The sequence below is a fragment of the Anopheles marshallii genome, chromosome 2 (genome assembly GCF_943734725.1).
Source record: "Anopheles marshallii chromosome 2, idAnoMarsDA_429_01, whole genome shotgun sequence".
Taxonomy (NCBI): Eukaryota; Metazoa; Arthropoda; class Insecta; order Diptera; family Culicidae; genus Anopheles; species Anopheles marshallii.
Window position 1 is genome coordinate 66,356,968 of NC_071326.1, and position 19,238 is coordinate 66,376,205.

The following is a 19,238-nucleotide window of genomic DNA, read 5'->3' on the forward strand; positions in this document are numbered from 1 at the left end:
TCCATACAATTGCCCTTAAACTAGGTTCAAATCATGTCCAAGGAGGAGGAAAACGCGGCAAAAGCGACCGACACAAACGAAAACTCGGTAAGTGCAGCTAGGGATAGGGAAATGAAGGAAATGATACAATATTTTGGGAAGGTATTGCTGCCTACATAACCAGAGCGCAGAACGCACCGCATCCAATGTGATACGGCTTGGCGCGGGAAAAAAAATGACTTGTCGACGATTTGTTAATTATCAATTGTGTGTGTTGTTTTAAAGTGACAGACTTTTTGTTCATCCATGCATTTTCTTACCTGTCTCGTTCCCACGAGTTTAGAATGGATCCAACTCAGACACCACTTCGTCGAACACAAAGGAACCGGACTATGATGCAACTCTGAAGACTGATCGCGGGAAGCGGTTCGAGTTTCTGCTCAAGCAGACGGAAATCTTTTCCCATTTCATGAACACGGCACCAAGCAAGAGCACACCACCGAAAGCACCGCGGGGCCGCAAGCCGAAGGTGGATAAAAATGCTGATCCAGGTGACCATCGGCATCGCAAGACGGAGCAGGAAGAAGACGAAGAATTACTGGCGGAAACAGCGCAAAAAACGAAAACACTGTTCCGCTTCGAGGCGTCTCCACCCTACATCAAAGCCGGTGAGATGCGTGATTATCAGATTCGTGGCCTGAACTGGATGATATCGTTGTACGAAAACGGTATCAATGGTATCCTAGCGGATGAGATGGGACTGGGTAAAACGTTGCAGACAATTTCGTTGCTAGGCTACCTGAAGAATATTTGCAATAATCCTGGACCGCATATAGTGATCGTGCCGAAATCGACGCTTCAGAATTGGGTGAATGAGTTCGAACGCTGGTGTCCTTCGATTCGGGCAGTGTGTCTGATTGGTGACCAGGAAAAGCGCATAGCATTCATTCGCGACGTGTTGATGCCGGGTGAATGGGATGTTTGCATCACCTCGTACGAGATGTGCATTCGTGAGAAGTCCGTGTTCAAGAAGTTCAATTGGCGTTACATGGTGATCGACGAGGCGCATCGTATCAAGAATGAAAAGTCGAAGCTGTCGGAGATTTTGCGTGAATTTAAAACGGCAAATCGATTATTGCTGACCGGAACGCCGTTGCAGAACAATCTTCACGAGCTGTGGGCATTGTTGAACTTCTTGCTGCCGGATATTTTCAACAACGCGGAAGATTTTGACAGCTGGTTCGATGCAAACCAGTGCTTGGGTGATAATTCGTTGATCGAGCGGTTGCATGCCGTGCTGAAACCGTTCTTACTGCGTCGTCTGAAGTCTGAGGTCGAGAAGCGGCTGCTACCGAAGAAGGAGGTGAAGATCTTTGTAGGATTGTCGAAAATGCAACGCGAGTGGTACACAAAGATCCTGATGAAGGACATTGATGTGGTGAATGGGGCTGGAAAAGTAGAGAAGATGCGACTGCAAAATATTCTGATGCAGCTGCGAAAGTGTACCAACCATCCGTATCTGTTTGATGGAGCAGAACCTGGCCCACCATACACGACCGACTACCATCTGCTGGAGAACAGTGGCAAGATGGTGGTTCTTGACAAACTGCTAATGAAGCTACAAGTGCAAGGATCGCGAGTGCTGATCTTCAGTCAGATGACACGTATGTTGGATATTCTTGAAGATTTTTGCTATTGGCGAGGCTATCAGTATTGTCGACTCGACGGAAATACGCCGCACGAAGATCGGTCAAACATGATTGCCGATTACAACTCCGAAAACAGCACCAAGTTCATCTTCATGTTGTCGACCCGTGCCGGTGGTCTGGGCATCAACTTGGCTACCGCCGATGTGGTCATCATCTACGACTCCGATTGGAATCCACAGATGGATTTGCAAGCGATGGACCGAGCACATCGTATTGGGCAGAAGAAGCAGGTGCGAGTATTCCGACTCATCACGGAAAACACCGTAGAAGAAAAGATTGTCGAACGAGCGGAGGTGAAGCTGAAACTCGACAAGCTCGTAATTCAGCAGGGTCGATTGGTGGACAACAAGACTAACCAAATAAATAAGGATGAGATGTTGAATATCATCCGTTTCGGCGCTAATCATGTGTTCCAGTCCCGCGATTCTGAAATCACCGACGAAGACATTGACGCGATTTTACAGAAAGGCGAAGAGAAGACGCAAGAACAGATGGCAAAGCTGGACAAGCTGGGCGAGAGTTCGCTGCGGAGTTTCACTCTCGATGCAGACAATCTCGAGAATCGATCGTTGTACCAGTTCGAGGGTGAAGATTATCGTGAGAAGCAAAAGCTGCAAACTCTTGGTTCTTGGATCGAACCGCCAAAGCGTGAGCGGAAGGCAAATTATGCGGTCGATGCGTACTTCAAGGAAGCATTGCGTGTGGCCGAACCGAAAGCACCGAAAGCGCCACGACCACCGAAACAACCGATCGTGCAGGACTTTCAGTTTTTCCCGCCAAGATTGTTCGAGTTGCTCGATCAGGAGATCTATCATTATCGCAAGACGGTCAACTACAAAGTGCCGAAGAACTCGGATCTTGGCTCAGAAGCGAACAAGGTGCAACGTGAAGAGCAGAACAAAATCGATGAAGCAGAACCGCTGACGGAAGAGGAACTGGTCGAGAAGGAATCACTGTTGATGCAAGGTTTCACCAACTGGACGAAGCGTGACTTCAATCAGTTTATCAAGGTGAACGAGAAGTACGGTCGGGATGATATCGAGAATATATCTCGTGAGATAGAGGGCAAGACACGAGAAGAGGTGATGGAATACAGCACGGTATTTTGGGAACGCTGTCACGAACTGCAGGATATTGATCGCATCATAAGTCAAATTGAGCGTGGTGAGGCAAAGATTCAACGGCGAGCCTCTATCAAACGTGCGCTGGACAGTAAGGTACGATATCTTGTTCTTATTGTCGCTTTGGTTGGTAAGGCGATAATTAAATTCCATTATTTTTTTAGATGGCAAGATATCGAGCACCGTTTCATCAGTTGCGCATTGCATACGGAAACAATAAGGGTAAAAATTACACCGAGGAGGAAGATCGCTTCCTCGTGTGTATGCTGCACAAGCTTGGATTCGACAAGGAGAACGTGTACGAAGAATTGAGAGTGGCAGTCCGGTGTGCACCACAATTTCGCTTCGATTGGTTCCTGAAATCTCGTAATGCACTTGCGTTGCAACGTCGTTGTAATACACTCATTACATTGATCGAGCGCGAAAACCAGGAAATCGAAGAAAAGGAACGATTGGAGAAGAAGAAGAAAACAGGTGGTGGCAATGTGGCTGGCGTAGGAGGAGGCAGCGTTGGTGGAGGAGGCGGGGGCGGGGGCGGGGGCGGGGCAGCACCAAAGTCGAACCAGAAGCGCAAAGCCGATGCCACTGCTGTGTCGAATGACAAGAACAAAAAGAAGAAAAAGTAGAAGAATTACTCTTTAATTAAGAATACAATGTGTGTAATTTGAGGGATGCAGCTGGAATGTAAGGGAGAAAGAGTGGAAAAGAACGAAAAAGAAGTACATACATTCCGCAATCAGGATCAGGATTTTTGTTTTATATTTGATAGATTGTCGCAACACAAGTATAGTTTGACCGTAGGTCGTGAGTCTGACATTAACAACTTTTATCCTCATGGCTATGAGTTCGGATTCTTTTCGGTCCCCTGCGCGATCTTACCTTCTCCTTGCACAAGCTACGACATGAAAAAATTCAAATCAAATGGCAGACATTTTCAAGCTGCAGTCATCTCGACCGTGAGGATTTTTCGTACATCTCACAAGTATCTTAACTGATAAGTTTTACTCATTTGCTTTACTATACAATATGAATGATCCATAGCGATTGCGTGTGTTAATAGTGCGGAAACAGTTGTTAGTGATACGTGCGTTAGGTGTGGTGTTCGTAAGAAATGTTAATCCTGTGTAATGGAAAAGACAGTTGATCCAATCCAGTATTGAACCAGTTTTCAAGTAACTTAACCCTATCTCGTAACCGAGCGGCTGGGATTCATTGTATAATGATTCTTAAATAGAAATTAAACAGCAAAACTAAGCATCAAACCTCCTCAAGCTCTATCTATAGTGCTTTTTAATAATTAGATAAACTTATAAGGAATTTGAGTTAAGAAGCTACCGCCAATACTACTTACTCTTTGCGTGTATTTATTGTAAGCTTCAGTAGAGATTATAACTCGCGTGGCTATGGCGGCGATAAATCGTGTAGGTTGATCAGGATCGTAAATAAACATTTCCCCAGTCATAGCAACCCGAATACCACAATATATTCCATTCTTTGTTTAGTATCTCATATAAAGCATATAATTTGTTTGTGTTTAGCCTTAAATCATGAACTAAATATTGTACAATTTCCATGTTTGTAAATTTAGTGTATTGCGTTGATGCAATCTTAAGGATTGCCTAAACCGATTCACAAAAGTAATCGATCTGAAACAAGCAGAACATGCAATTAGTGGCTGTTCTTAATGAGCGTGGAACAGTTTATCAAAGATCGCTTCCTCTAATGGTTACAGCAGGGTACGCGATCTTTTTTGCAAAAGCATTGTTTTAATATAAATAGGATCTGGTTTGCATTTCTTTGTGTGCAATTTTTTGTCCGCGAGCAAAGTTGGGACAATATAGAACTTATTTTGTTCCGATATTCGCATACTGACGGCAACTGACGAAACTCTCTATCTGAGGAACTTCGAGAGGAAGACATATTTTGGCGTCGTATGTGTGCAAGGACGATGGAGAAGTACGGTTTACAACATTCCTACACCGGCATAAATCGTGAAGTGGTTGTAGCGCCAGATAAGTAAGTTTTTGTTTACGTTTTGCGTCGAAATTTTTATTGCTGCTTGTCTTTTAAACTATGTATTACTGATCGTTGATGTTACGTCTTAGCAGATTAGACGCCGTTGATGAGCCAGATTGCGTTTATTGGAATTCTCTTCTAATGATTGCCCTTATAATCTTTTCCTAGGAGTGTATGTTTGCCTTCTACATTGAAATATAGTGTATTTTATGCATCTTTCATTCGATATTTTTTCCCATTATTATAGCTTTCGCTAATTATTATACAATATCTGACAACGACACTGTGTAGATTTAAAATATTTAAAATCGACAATACACCATCATCAATTCCGGATCGGATTGGATCGGATCGGAGTAATGTCGAACGGAACGGAATGTATAATCCAACCGCTCCACTGGCAGCTCGGTAAAATCGAAGTGCTGGCAACACTGTCACTCACAGCCAAAATTCGCCGCTTTTTTGATGTTTGGTTTCTGTGGAGGCGACGCATTTGTGGAGATTTAAATCTGTTTACCAGCGGAAGACCGCCATCAAAACATGTCCAAGGAGGGGGAAAACGCCGTAGAGGCGACCGATACTAACGAAAATTCAGTAAGTACTGTGTGAAACTGGAAAACTGTAATGAAAAACTATCATTGAATGGTGTTGCTATCCCAAGCGGGAGCGCTAGACGCGATGGGACGCTTTTGTCTGACAGATCCAGCATTGGTTACCGAGACCAAAACTAAAAGACGAGAATGGTTAAACATTTTCGTTATGATGCGGCATGGCCGGGAGCAAAAATAATAGTGATGATTAGATAATTTTCGTTTGTTGCCTTTGGGAACGAGTAGCTGCTAATTTGTTTCCTTGCACTTATGCTTTCTCTTTCTACCGGGACTAGAATGAATCCAATTCCGACACTACCTCGTCGAACACAAAGGAACCGGACTATGATGCAACTTTGGAAACCGATCGCGGGAAGCGGTTCGAGTTTCTGCTCAAGCAGACGGAAATCTTTGCCCATTTCATGAATTCGGCACCAAGCAAAAATAGTCCACCGAAAGCACCGCGGGGCCGCAAGCCGAAGGTGGATAAAAATGCTGATCCAGGTGACCATCGGCATCGCAAGACGGAGCAGGAAGAAGACGAAGAATTACTGGCGGAAACAGCGCAAAAAACGAAAACACTGTTCCGCTTCGAGGCGTCTCCACCCTACATCAAAGCCGGTGAGATGCGTGATTATCAGATTCGTGGCCTGAACTGGATGATATCGCTGTACGAAAACGGTATCAATGGTATCCTAGCGGATGAGATGGGACTGGGTAAAACGTTGCAGACAATTTCGTTGCTAGGCTACCTGAAGAACATTCGTAATAATCCTGGACCGCATATAGTGATCGTGCCGAAATCGACGCTTCAGAATTGGGTGAATGAGTTCGAACGCTGGTGTCCTTCGATTCGGGCAGTGTGTCTGATCGGTGACCAGGAGACCCGTAATGCCTTCATTCGCGACGTGTTGATGCCTGGTGAATGGGATGTTTGCATCACCTCGTACGAGATGTGCATTCGTGAGAAGTCCGTGTTCAAGAAGTTCAATTGGCGTTACATGGTGATCGACGAGGCGCATCGCATCAAGAATGAAAAGTCGAAGCTGTCGGAGATTTTGCGTGAATTTAAAACGGCAAATCGATTGTTACTGACCGGAACGCCGTTGCAGAACAATCTTCATGAGCTGTGGGCATTGTTGAACTTCTTGCTGCCGGATATTTTCAACAACGCGGAAGATTTTGACAGCTGGTTCGATGCGAACCAGTGCTTGGGTGATAATTCGTTGATCGAGCGGTTGCATGCCGTGCTGAAACCGTTCTTACTGCGTCGTCTGAAGTCTGAGGTCGAGAAGCGGCTGCTACCGAAGAAGGAGGTGAAGATCTTTGTAGGATTGTCGAAAATGCAACGCGAGTGGTACACAAAGATCCTGATGAAGGACATTGATGTGGTGAATGGGGCTGGAAAAGTAGAGAAGATGCGCCTGCAAAATATTCTGATGCAGCTGCGAAAGTGTACCAACCATCCGTATCTGTTTGATGGAGCAGAACCTGGCCCACCATACACGACCGACTACCATCTGCTGGAGAACAGTGGCAAGATGGTGGTTCTTGACAAACTGCTAATGAAGCTACAAGTGCAAGGATCGCGAGTGCTGATCTTCAGTCAGATGACACGTATGTTGGATATTCTTGAAGATTTTTGTCACTGGAGAGGATACCAATATTGCCGACTCGATGGACAAACGCCGCACGAAGATCGTTCAAACATGATTGCCGATTACAACTCCGAAAACAGCACCAAGTTCATCTTCATGTTGTCGACCCGTGCCGGTGGTCTGGGCATCAACTTGGCTACCGCCGATGTGGTCATCATCTACGACTCCGATTGGAATCCACAGATGGATTTGCAAGCGATGGACCGAGCACATCGTATTGGGCAGAAGAAGCAGGTGCGAGTATTCCGACTCATCACGGAGAACACCGTAGAAGAAAAGATTGTCGAACGAGCGGAGGTGAAGCTGAAACTCGACAAGCTCGTAATTCAACAGGGTCGATTGGTGGACAACAAGACCAACCAATTGAATAAGGATGAGATGTTGAATATCATCCGTTTCGGCGCTAATCATGTGTTCCAGTCCCGCGATTCTGAAATCACCGACGAAGACATTGACGCGATTTTACAGAAAGGCGAAGAGAAGACGCAAGAACAGATGGCAAAGCTGGACAAGCTGGGCGAGAGTTCGCTGCGGAGTTTCACTCTTGATGCAGACAATCTCGAAAATCGATCGGTGTATCAGTTCGAGGGTGAAGATTATCGTGAGAAGCAAAAGCTGCAAACTCTTGGTTCTTGGATCGAACCGCCAAAACGTGAGCGGAAGGCAAATTATGCGGTCGATGCGTACTTCAAGGAAGCATTGCGTGTGGCCGAACCGAAAGCACCGAAAGCGCCACGACCACCGAAACAACCGATCGTGCAGGACTTTCAGTTTTTCCCGCCAAGATTGTTCGAGTTGCTCGATCAGGAGATCTATCATTATCGCAAGACGGTCAACTACAAGGTACCGAAGAACTCGGATCTTGGCTCAGAAGCTAACAAGGTGCAACGTGAAGAGCAGCGCAAAATCGATGAAGCAGATCCGCTGACGGAAGAGGAACTGGTCGAGAAGGAATCGCTGCTAACCCAAGGTTTCACCAACTGGACGAAGCGTGACTTCAATCAGTTTATCAAAGCAAATGAAAAGTACGGGCGGGATGACATCGAGAATATTGCACGTGAGGTAGAGGGTAAGACACCGGATGAGGTGATGGAATACAGCACGGTATTTTGGGAACGCTGTCACGAACTGCAGGATATTGATCGTATCATGGGTCAGATTGAGCGTGGTGAGGCAAAGATTCAACGGCGAGCCTCTATCAAACGTGCGCTGGACAGTAAGGTACGATATTTTTGGTCAAACTGTAAGTTTGGTTAGGGTAGAGTAAATTAATTTTCATAATTATTTTAGATGGCAAGATATCGAGCACCGTTTCATCAGCTGCGCATTGCATATGCAAACAATAAGGGTAAAAATTACACCGAGGAGGAAGATCGCTTCCTCGTGTGCATGCTGCACAAGCTTGGATTCGACAAGGAGAACGTGTACGAAGAATTGAGAGCAGCAGTCCGGTGTGCTCCTCAGTTCCGGTTCGATTGGTTCCTGAAATCTCGTACTGCGCTGGAACTGCAACGTCGCTGTAATACACTCATTACACTGATTGAGCGCGAAAATCAGGAACTCGAAGAAAAGGAACGATTGGAGAAAAAGAAGAAAACAGGTGGTGGCAATGTGGCGGGTGGAGGTGGTACTGTTGGTGGTGGTGGCGGTGGAGCACCAAAGTCGAACCAGAAGCGCAAGGCTGATGGCACTAATGCGTCAAACGACAAGAACAGAAAAAAGAAAAAATCTTAAGCAGTAAAACAGCTCTTTGCAATTGCACAAGGCGAAGGACTATGATAAATATTTAAATAAGAATATAATTTGTGCAACGACAGGTATAAAGCCGGAATGGGAACGAGAATAGTGGAAAACTGAGAGCGGAAAAGGTCTAGAATAGTGACACATTCCTTATTCGGGACTAGGATTTGTTTTGATATTACGTGATTGTCGTGCACGTTTAGCTTGGCCGTGGCAGATTCTGACATTAGTATTTTCCACTCAACCTCAAGGATATGCGTTCCGATTTCTACCGCTCAATGCTCGACCCTCTTTTCTCCCTGCATGAGTAAAGAACTGTGTGTAGTTTAAAAATCAATTCATTAGCTTTCCCACATTTGCGTGGCGATGCTTATCAGATTGATGACGGCTAATTCTCGGGAATGGCGGGAAGTGCCACATATAGTTGCGTGCTGTAGTGTTTTTTTTAATGAATTTTAAAAACATTTCTATCGTAGTTATTATTTTTTTTTTTCGTGTGAGTGTTTTGTAATGAGAAGAGAGCTTAGGTTAGTGCGTTAGTGGGAAGTGCGATATTGTGGGCGTGAAAACAGTTAATGGAAAAGACAATTTAAACAATCCAGTATTGATCCAGTAAAAAGATCCAGCTTAATTTTATTTTGCAAATGAGCGGCTGGAATTGATTCCATAATGATTCTTGATTAGAAATGAGGCAACTTGTAATGCGGTGAACCTTATTATACAGCCTCATGGCATCGTGCTCTTTTGCTGATGAACTCTCCATTCTCACTAACGAACACGGTTTAAAAGGACTGTCAGTTAAGCTGCTACCGCCAATACTACTTACTCCATGCATATATTTATTGTAAGCTTCAGTAGAGATTATAACGCACGTGGAATGACGATGATTAACTGCTATAGATTAGTTGATCGTTCAGGATTGCAAATAAACGTACATTCACATAGAACTATGGTAGCTGAAGTTGCACATGAGAAACGAATGGGGATAGCAAAATTGAAAACAGCTGTGTTGCTTTCTCGGGGGCTTAAATGTTTGCTTCGTACAATGGTAAGAACCGTTTCCTTCTTCTACTGCGGACGTAATGGTCAATTGTTATGTATAATTTGTATGTATATGTTTGCTTCTATCCGTAGATATCGACGATATCTTTGATGCTGAAATATGTTCCAACAACGAGGATGAACAGGCCAAACGCCAACAGGATGATGTTTTTTACCAGCCGCCACTGAAAAACGCCAAATGCACCGGGAGTGGACCATCGGAACACCGTATCCAGCACTATCGGCGTCAGTAGTCCGAGGGTGGCCGAACAGATTGAACCGACCAGTCCGATAAATGGTTCCAGTTCCGGTACGCCCAGCGCCAGTCCCGTCATTGCAACCAGAATGCTGAATCGTATTCCGATCTGTGCGACATTGTGCCGTTCGGCTGGGAAGCGATGTTTCACCTTGCGCCAAAGTATGTCCATTGGCACGTAGTAGTAGATACCGAGTGTGAAAAGTATGGCCAGTGCAGCTAGCAGTTGTGTCGATAAGGCAAGTCTTAAAAAAGAAAGAGAGTTAAATTGTTATAAATGTCATTTACAGTGTTTCTTACTTCTCTTCACTTGGTAGGTTTAACGTCACTGAAGCTCGCGTGCCAGGTCCGTAACGTGCGTAACCGAAAAATCCCGTCACATTGTACAGGACGGTGATAAAGCTGAGCACGATGCTAAGAACACCTGGACAGGCGAGAAAGTGCTGCGGGTGTTTCATCTTATTTTCAACCGGAAGCACCACGCCGATCCCTTCCACTGCATACACGACCGTTCTGTTATGATGGGAGTAAATGGGATAACGCAAATTATGACCAAAGAATGGAAGAACATTACTATTTTACTCTATTTACCCAAAGAACGAAGGCAGTGCGGTAATTTCCGGAAATAGTTCACGTTTCGAAAGGTCTATCGGCTCGCGAAATATGTAGTACAGTGTGATGCCGAACGTAACCAATATCAGCATGTTGGCAAGGGCTGAAAATGGTACCAGATATCGTAGATCGCGCACTTGCGTAACGAAGATTAACGGAAGCGCCGTCAGCAGGATATAGATACGAGTGTCCCAGTCGATGCCGAGTTCAGTGTTGACTACATCTCGCAGTGTTGTTGCAATGAACAGCAGATATACGCAAACCGAAAAGAAGCTGACGATCAGCAAGGAGTAATCGATGTATGCCCTGAGGGAGAAGAAATAACCGTTACCTAGGTGTAATTCAATTGTTTAAAGATAAAAAGAGCTTACTTGGCCGCATTTCCGAAACGTTGTGTCGCAATCGGACCATGGCGGAAGACGCTTTGGGCTGTTTCCGAGAACCCGAGTACGGGCACGCGAGTTCGTTTGCACGATTTTTGCGATGTTGATACCTGAAAGATGGTCCCCGGTACGATCACTAGTGGGAACTGGTACTCATGTAAGCAAAGTTTGGTATCCTACCAGCAGATACACGCAGTGAGCGTAGATTATTCCCACGAGTGTAGTGCCGATAACTCCAAACACTAGCCCACCGTTCCGGAAGGCGGATGGCATTGCCAGGATACCGGTTCCAAGCGATCCTTTGAGCATGTGAATGATCGTGCCATTGGTGCTTTTGTTGAGTGACAGAGAATATTATTGAGTGCACGCTAAAGGTAAGGGATGAACTATTACTTAATATCTTCACAATACACTTACGAGTTTGGTTTCTTCACGCGACGATGTCGGAATGGTTCGTATTCGTTGTCTGCGAGTCCACTGCTAAAAGGAGAAGTACCGGTATGTACAGAAGTGAAAGTTCGCGTTGGTTTGTTTTGATTAACAGAACAGGAATGTCAGATTCGTATTTAGCAACGAACAACAACAAAAAATCGTACTTAAATTCGTTGTCGGTCTTCTGTAGTTCCATTTCTCACACCTCGTGCTTTTTTTCTTCACGAAACCACGGTCACAATGTGATGGAGGGGAGGGAGGCACGCTTGTCACTGTGACGTATACACGCAATCTCACGCACGCTTCTGTTTGACAGAGCGGTTAAACGATCGACGAGCGAATGGGGAACATGCGATTGCTTGAACGCATCTTTTCGGATAAAGGCGATAGGCGCGCGCGCGCACAGTTTCCAAGATAAGGCAATCGTTATTCTTGCGACAAAAAACGACTAAGGCACACAATTCCAAGTGATTGTAGGGTCTGCGAGTGTACTTGTTCAATTACACTGCGCTGGTAGGTTGTATGTAGGTGTGTACCAGTTATGAAGTTGAATGTGTATTGCGTTCGTATTCCGCTGGCGGAATACTTCATACCGGTTTTTAGAAGGGAATTCCATTTGTTCATCGACTAGTGCGCCATCAATAATGGCAGACTTCTCGCTTGATAAGCATTGGAAAGTGTTTAGATTTGTTTCAATTGTTTCATCTACAATGATAAGATTACCATAAGAACCATCTACTATCTGTTTAGGGCTACAAAATTGAACAAATCTAAACCGTTGTAAACTAAACAGTAACAATGAAGATCATACTTGTCACTGATGATCCGTGCGTAACAGATGGAATGTAGTCTTTATGGGCCGTCAGGAAACTTAATTCGAAAGGAAAAATGCGACAAATATTGAACGACAATGAAAACAAACTAAGAAAGATAATTGAATGCAGTAAAGTTCGCTTGAATTCTACGTTTCATAAGTATTCAGGAAAAAATGATGATAGTCTTTGTAACCAATAAGAACGCGAATATATTACTAATTCTCTTGTGCTTTTCTTATGATTTCTTTTTATAATTATTCATGCATCCGGCGCTACAACCGCTTCGCAGTCTTGGCCTGTTGCAGGAGTACTATGAATTGCTCACTCAATCAATAATTTCGGCCTTTCTGGTGGATGCACTAACGTCATCGCCCCATCTGAAGCCCATCACGCCCACTACCACCTCCTCTGCCCATGTGGACGACTTCACGGGCTGGGACATTCGCCTTCGTCCGCTGTCATGCTCATGACGTGACCAGCCTCCGGACACTGGCGAGCCTAATTCACTGTTCGACAGTTCGTAGAGCTTGTAGCATTGTAGGAGCACCTCCAGTGTCTTTCCGAATATATGGAGCGAAAAATTCTTGTAACATTCAATTTCGTTCCATGATAAGTGACAAATTTAGTCCAATTGAATTTGAATTCAGGAGAAACCCTGAGAGAGAACTGAATCAATTTCGATGTCCATTGTTTCGTTCATGGTGCTATAATTTACTAATAGCTCCGTACACGAACACATTTTCTCGTCGAGCCTTTCCCCATTCGTAAACAGATCGTCTGTAATAACAACACAACGGTAGCGCACTTATTGTCAACAGATTTATTTTCACACAAAACAGTATTTATCCTATGGCTAGTAAGTATTAGTAGTAGAAAAAATGCACATCAAACATAAATAGAAATCGATGCCGTTTGTTCGTAGAGCATTTGTTTCCGTTTTGCATTAATGACCCAACGGGACGCGTGCGTTACCGTTGCAAATGTGGTGCGGCGTTACTATTCGATTTGTATCTTAATTTAAGATACACAACGATAAGTGTCACGATCGTAATATAAATGCCTATTCTCTACCTCGTACCCTTCCACAGTGTGTTTCCCACTGTGTGAGTACTGTGTATACTGTTTGTTTCGCCGTTGGTTCGTTTCTAGCGTTCCATTTGTTCCATTTTGTTCTGTCCTTCTGTATACGATCGCTCTACTCCGTGTGATCGTCATCATCGGTATAGAGCTCGATGATGTCCTTTATACTGACGTACGCACCCGCCACAAGCGCAAAGATCGAGAACGCGCCGAAGATGACGTTCTTGATGAGCACCCAGCGGAATTTACCTAGCTCGTTCGGCCAGAGGAATACGGTTTCAACGACACACGGTACAAACAGACCGAGGCTAGAGAAGAACACGGCACCGACTAGACCGATGAAGGGTTCGAGCTCAGGCACGGCCAGTCCGACACCACCCATCAGAATCATAATACCGGAACGGAGGGCAATCTGGGAGATCATCTGCTTGTTCTTTGGAATTTTATCGTGAATCTTGCGCCACAGAATATCCATGGGCACGTAGAACTGTAGGCCGAAGGTGAACAGGATAGCGAGGGCGATTAGAATCTGTGCCACTACCGCCAACCTACAGCGAAACAGAACAGAAGAGGTTTATTTAGTGCAAATGCATCTCTAGCATAGTTTGACAGTAAACTTACGTGTCCTCCAGTGGAAGATTGAGTGTCACGCTACCCTTGGACTCGTCTCCGAAACGCACATAGCCAAAGAATCCAATCACGGCGTACAGCACGATCACAGTACCCATGGCCGTATTCAGCACGCCAGGACATCCGAGAAAGTGTTGCGGTTTGGCCATGGAGTTTTCAACCGGCATAACTACACCGATACCTTCCATGGCGAAAATGACGGTACTGCACAATTAAAAAAAAGGCACAGTGCAACGGTTAGAAGAGCTGGAACTCGCAAGGGCTCCAATGTAGAGGACGGCGAGTCATACCTGAAAAACAGTGGTAGCGTGCCGAATGAAGCAAACATTGGCTTATCGTCAAACTCCAGAGAATCCTTGAAGATGTAGTACAGCGTGATACCGAACGTGACCACGATGAACAGGTTGGCGAGTGCCGAGAACGGTACGAGATACTTGAGTTCCCGGATCTGCCCGATCAGCAGGATCGGTATCATCGTTAGTAAAATGTAGATCCGTACACTCCAATCGTTACCAGTTTCGTGGTTGATGACGTCGTGGAAGGACGTTGCGATGAAGACGATGTACACGCACCCGGCACTGAAGTATGTTGCCATCAGCGCATAGTCCACGAAGGCTCTGCGAATATACACAATAATGGGGGAAGACTTCGATCAGTTGTGTCAATAAGAGGCGGCTCGGTGGTATTAAATCCCGTCTGGACTAATCCCCCTGTAGTTAGGGTTGACTATCACCGGCTTCGTGATAAGTCTAGTAAGCCAGAAATGACAGGCATGACCTAGTAGCTCCTTACTCCAAGAAGAGATAGAGTGAGAGAGAGTGATAATGAGGACATTTGCATAACCCAAACATATCGAAGGATGCGATAAATAAATTGCGACCGGTTTTTTAGGCGATTCATGTGCACAGATCGAGCACAGTAGATCGGCCCGATCGTTTGGGTACGACCAGTGATCATGCTGGTAATTTCATATTCTGACCTTGATATCATGGTGCAGTGTCGAGTTTTCTATGCCAACCCCTCACACAGGAACGTACGTAGCAAAAAGTATTTAAATTTGGGTAAACGAATTTGTCGGTCAACAACGGAAGGTCTATGTAAACGCCGGTGACATTCACCTGCAGAAGATCCATGGGACGTGCGTTAAGATGCGCCGCTCTGACACACCACAACACGCATAACGCCGGAGAACAGGGTAAACAAACAGAATGGGAAGTCGGTCGTGGATCATCATTCATATGCATATCGGTTGTGTAATTAATTAAAATGCTTATCATCACGCCGCGATGGAGCGATTGGTTTGCGGTGGCTTGCGAGAGTCTCCGAAGGTTGGCGCACTTGCGGAAACCCCGACCCTGAAGGTTGGATTTAACGTGTACTCACTTTGAGAAGCCGGCCAGAGGTCGTAGCTTTGCTGGTCCATACTGGAAGACACGTTCAGCTGTTTCGGCAAATCCAAGCACCGGTATCCTTGTTCTTTGACAGATCATGTGCGATGTTCTCACCTGTAACAAACGGAACACAGGAATTAGTAATCAATTCACAGCATTACGGCGTGTCTAGATCATGGGGAACCCGTGGAGGAGCAGAAGACTGATGTTCCAGTGATACGGTGACACAGTATTGTCGAGTGCGGCGGCTTTATGGCTTATGAGTCCATTTCCGGAAGCAAAACAAAATCCGGACAGCACGTTTCCACTGAAGGTTGTAGCGATCGTTTATGGTTTCACGATTCGATTTTATCATGATGATATTGTTCAATGGGTTTCATAAAGAAGTTCGTATAAATTGGTTGATATTGGTGCAGTGTGTGAAGCAGTCTTTTAATTAAAATTCTTAAAACCCGTGGAACTGTCTGGATGAAAACGAGCGAGGCGCTTGATCAGCCTTAATTTAAGCAGATAATTGAAAAGGTACGCAGGACTGACTATCCAGCTACGGGTAAATTAAGTCACGGAAAGCCAGAAATGGCAGGCCTGAGGTTATTGTGCCGATGTGCACCATGCAATTAAGGGAATTTTTCATTCAATTCGTTGCGAAGTGATACAAATATTAAACAATGTTTTAAATGTTGAGACATCCATCGGCAAAGTGTTGGGACACCAAGTCTAACTCCAGTCTTTAGCCTCACAACGATGAATGGATAGAAGAGCTTCTGTGTGGATGGCTTTTCGTTAGACTTCTCACTATCTCTGGTTTGTGTAGTGTTTCTTAGTGGGATATTCACGACAATAGAGTTGTTAAGATGGAGATAATCGATTAAAAAAAGGTAATAGAAATGCCTGTTCAATGATTAGAAATTGTCTGTTGTTTTGATTAGCTGTCCCCCCCTGACAACGTGTGGCGTTTGGAAAACCAATAAAGATTAGACGGGTAGTCTTCAATGGTTCTGTTTTATGGTGAATTGTTTCGATTGTAAACAAATAGTAGTTCAAGTAGTACAGGTAGTTATAGTAGTAGTGGTAGTAACCCCATTTTAATGAACAACGCGTTGATAACTAATCGATTAATTTCCCCCACAGCGGAGAGGTAAACACAATACATTCTTCTTCAAGCCTATGAGTGGAACGATAAATAATGACATTATTAATTATGACCACGGCTACGGTATAGCAATATTGTTTCAAGCGCTTCATTTCATACGCTTCATCTGCAAACACGCATGGGCACGGAAGGCATAAATCATACGGAACAGGTAAATCATCCTATTGACGCCTATTTCCCGATAAAGCATACCGTTCCATCGTTCATTAACCCTTATCGCGGCAAACGCGACACACGCGCGAAACCATCGCGGTAGATAGTGGAAGGACAAACATAAACGTCATCGTTAGCTGTGGTTAGCATCGTTAATTGTCAGTGGATTAGTAGCGGGTAGTATAAATTATCACCGTATCGATCGCATCTCTACTGCTACTGGTGCACCGTTGCAACATCCGTTTTCCCCCCGCAAAAGGGTCGCTACTACTAAGACGGGAGGTTAGTGCACCTGTCAGCTGAAAGGGCCGGCCCGACCTGTTGTTTTTTTTTTATTTCTGTAGTTTACTTCCGCATTAAAACATCTTCGGTGGATGGATAAAACAGGCAAACCTCAGAAGCACCGTAAGGATCACCTTGAAAAGGGCACGAAAAAGAGGCGTACATCGTGAAGGAATAAGCGTCCGAGACCGTGCACTTGAACTTGCGAGGCTCGGTACAACGCAAAGCCAATGAAACTGTCGAGCTTCAAGGCTAACTGCATTACGGTGCTGGCGGTGCATCGTTCGCGACATTCGACGAAAGGGAATGGATGAAAGATACTTTCAGGTACGGCAGACACCACGCTGGCTATCACAATGTTCTTGTTGCCGATGAATCATTCATTGATGAGGATATGAATTTATGGAGGTATCTTAAAAGAGCTAGTATCAAGTGAAATTCGTCTAAAAGTGAACTCAATACCTTGAAGCTGAAATGAACGTTCTAGCGCCATCCATTGTTTGCTACTGTGCTTGTTACCGAAGTATGATCTAAACGAAATTGAATGGATGATTGTTTGGTGCAATTATGAATTTGCATCCAAAACGATCCCACGTGCCAACGTGTCGGCCGCATCAGATGACTCACATTTCCTGACTGTTGCACAACGACTCATTTCCTTGCTCATGATTGTATCGTGGCAGATTTGATGACGCGCAAAAAAAAAACAACCTGACCACCAAAAATCAATCATCTCCGGTACGCCGGAGTGACAATAGCAACTGTGCTACACAATGAACGTGTGTCGGCGCTCGCCCTCGTATGAACTACCCCCTTACGCTTACCAGTATATGCACGCAGTGTGTACAGATCAGCCCAATAACGATGGTACCGATGGCACCGAACAGTAGGCCGGCATTTTTGAACGCCACCGGCATGGCCAGAATGCCCGTACCGAGGGAGCTCTTCAGCAGGTGAATCAGCGAACCGGCCGTACTGTTCGGCTTCTCGGTTTGTCGATGCTCGAAGGGATTGTATTCAGCATCGGAGATGATCTGCGACTCGGCTAGTTTGGTGCTGGAATTGATAATTAGTACATATTAAACATTAGAATCCAATATGGCTGAATGCTTCATTCTCTGCTTTTGTCTCGAAACCGATTCTATTTGATGTATTGAAAGTGAATGGATGTGTTATCTTTACGACAAGCAGCTAGTTTACAACACTCTGCTAAATGAGAAGCAATACTGTCAACGCTACTAGGCCATACAGTTTTACTAGTTATCGTTATTGATGGCGCAATGGACGGACGTCAAAGTGAGTATCTCTCGTTTATGGTTTAATTGATTGATCAGCCAAGATAACCCGATTTATGACCAATACCGTGTCAATCGATATTGGTAATAAATTGAAAATTGACACAGAAACAAGTACTTAATGACATTTGAGCGATCACAGATGGAAATTCGGAGAAATTAATATTTGATTTGCCATCATTAATTTGGATGCCAGGATTTGTGGAATTCCACATAATCTCGAGTTCAAGTACAAACACTACTCTTCTCTCGCGTATATGTGATGTTTCTGGCTCTGATCCTCATCAGACGATCAGAGGATTGAGCCTTGAGGTTTAGTGCAGAACAGATTAGTAATGAAGTCCTGTGCTACCAAATATACTAAATGACCGGATCGAAGAACCAGAGCAACAGTATGTTATTCCAACACACAATACTTACGTGGAATTGAAGTCGCCTACAGTGTATTCCGGTACGGATGGGGCCGACGGGTCCACTTTCACTTTTTCGTCTCCCATGTTGAGTAGTAGCTGAGTTTTGCACTGATGAAACACAAGAAACAAACAAGCAACGACTATGAGCTATGTTAAGAATAGCACGGTGGCAGTCTATGGTACACGTCGCACACCGAGGTCCAGCCTCTTCACTGCCAGGATGCGTAATATGCCAGACACCTATCGTGAGGACCGCTACCGAATAAATCCACGATCAAGCTCGAACGAAGTGGTATCTCGGTTCAAGCGCCGTAGCGTACCGGTGAAGCGATCGTCCGCGACTGTGCACGATTTATCGCCCAGGAGCGTATCAAATAGCTGATAGTAATTGGAAACCAATTGGACAATAAACCACATCGGCCGTGGTGTGTTATCTCTCGCCGATATGTCACGCTGACGGATTGCTAGCATTTCCACCCCCTCCAACGT

At 44.9% G+C, this 19,238-nt stretch overlaps 4 protein-coding genes across 4 annotated transcripts; 2 read left to right on the forward strand and 2 right to left on the reverse strand.

The window, feature by feature from the left end:
- Positions 1-33: 33 nt before the first annotated feature.
- LOC128707887 (chromatin-remodeling complex ATPase chain Iswi-like) lies at positions 34-3,435 on the forward strand. The gene is made up of 3 exons (XM_053802843.1): positions 34-87; positions 323-2,905; positions 2,974-3,435. The coding sequence occupies exons 1-3, from the start codon at positions 34-36 to the stop codon at positions 3,433-3,435; spliced, it is 3,099 nt and encodes a 1,032-aa protein (XP_053658818.1).
- A 1,930-nt stretch (positions 3,436-5,365) lies between these two features.
- LOC128707750 (chromatin-remodeling complex ATPase chain Iswi-like) lies at positions 5,366-8,807 on the forward strand. Its single transcript, XM_053802709.1, has 3 exons — positions 5,366-5,419; positions 5,712-8,294; positions 8,364-8,807. Exons 1-3 carry the CDS (start codon positions 5,366-5,368, stop codon positions 8,805-8,807), a joined length of 3,081 nt encoding a protein of 1,026 aa, XP_053658684.1.
- A 1,130-nt stretch (positions 8,808-9,937) lies between these two features.
- On the reverse strand, positions 9,938-11,733 carry LOC128719830 (proton-coupled amino acid transporter-like protein CG1139). Its single transcript, XM_053813468.1, has 7 exons — positions 11,702-11,733; positions 11,523-11,585; positions 11,286-11,436; positions 11,094-11,215; positions 10,702-11,028; positions 10,411-10,623; positions 9,938-10,355 (listed from the first exon to the last, which is right to left on the reverse strand). The coding sequence occupies exons 1-7, from the start codon at positions 11,731-11,733 to the stop codon at positions 9,938-9,940; spliced, it is 1,326 nt and encodes a 441-aa protein (XP_053669443.1).
- A 1,814-nt stretch (positions 11,734-13,547) lies between these two features.
- LOC128707537 (proton-coupled amino acid transporter-like protein pathetic) lies at positions 13,548-18,833 on the reverse strand. Its single transcript, XM_053802493.1, has 6 exons — positions 18,757-18,833; positions 17,866-18,097; positions 15,446-15,567; positions 14,353-14,679; positions 14,054-14,266; positions 13,548-13,980 (listed from the first exon to the last, which is right to left on the reverse strand). The coding sequence occupies exons 1-6, from the start codon at positions 18,831-18,833 to the stop codon at positions 13,548-13,550; spliced, it is 1,404 nt and encodes a 467-aa protein (XP_053658468.1).
- Between the last annotated feature and the right edge of the window lie 405 nt (positions 18,834-19,238).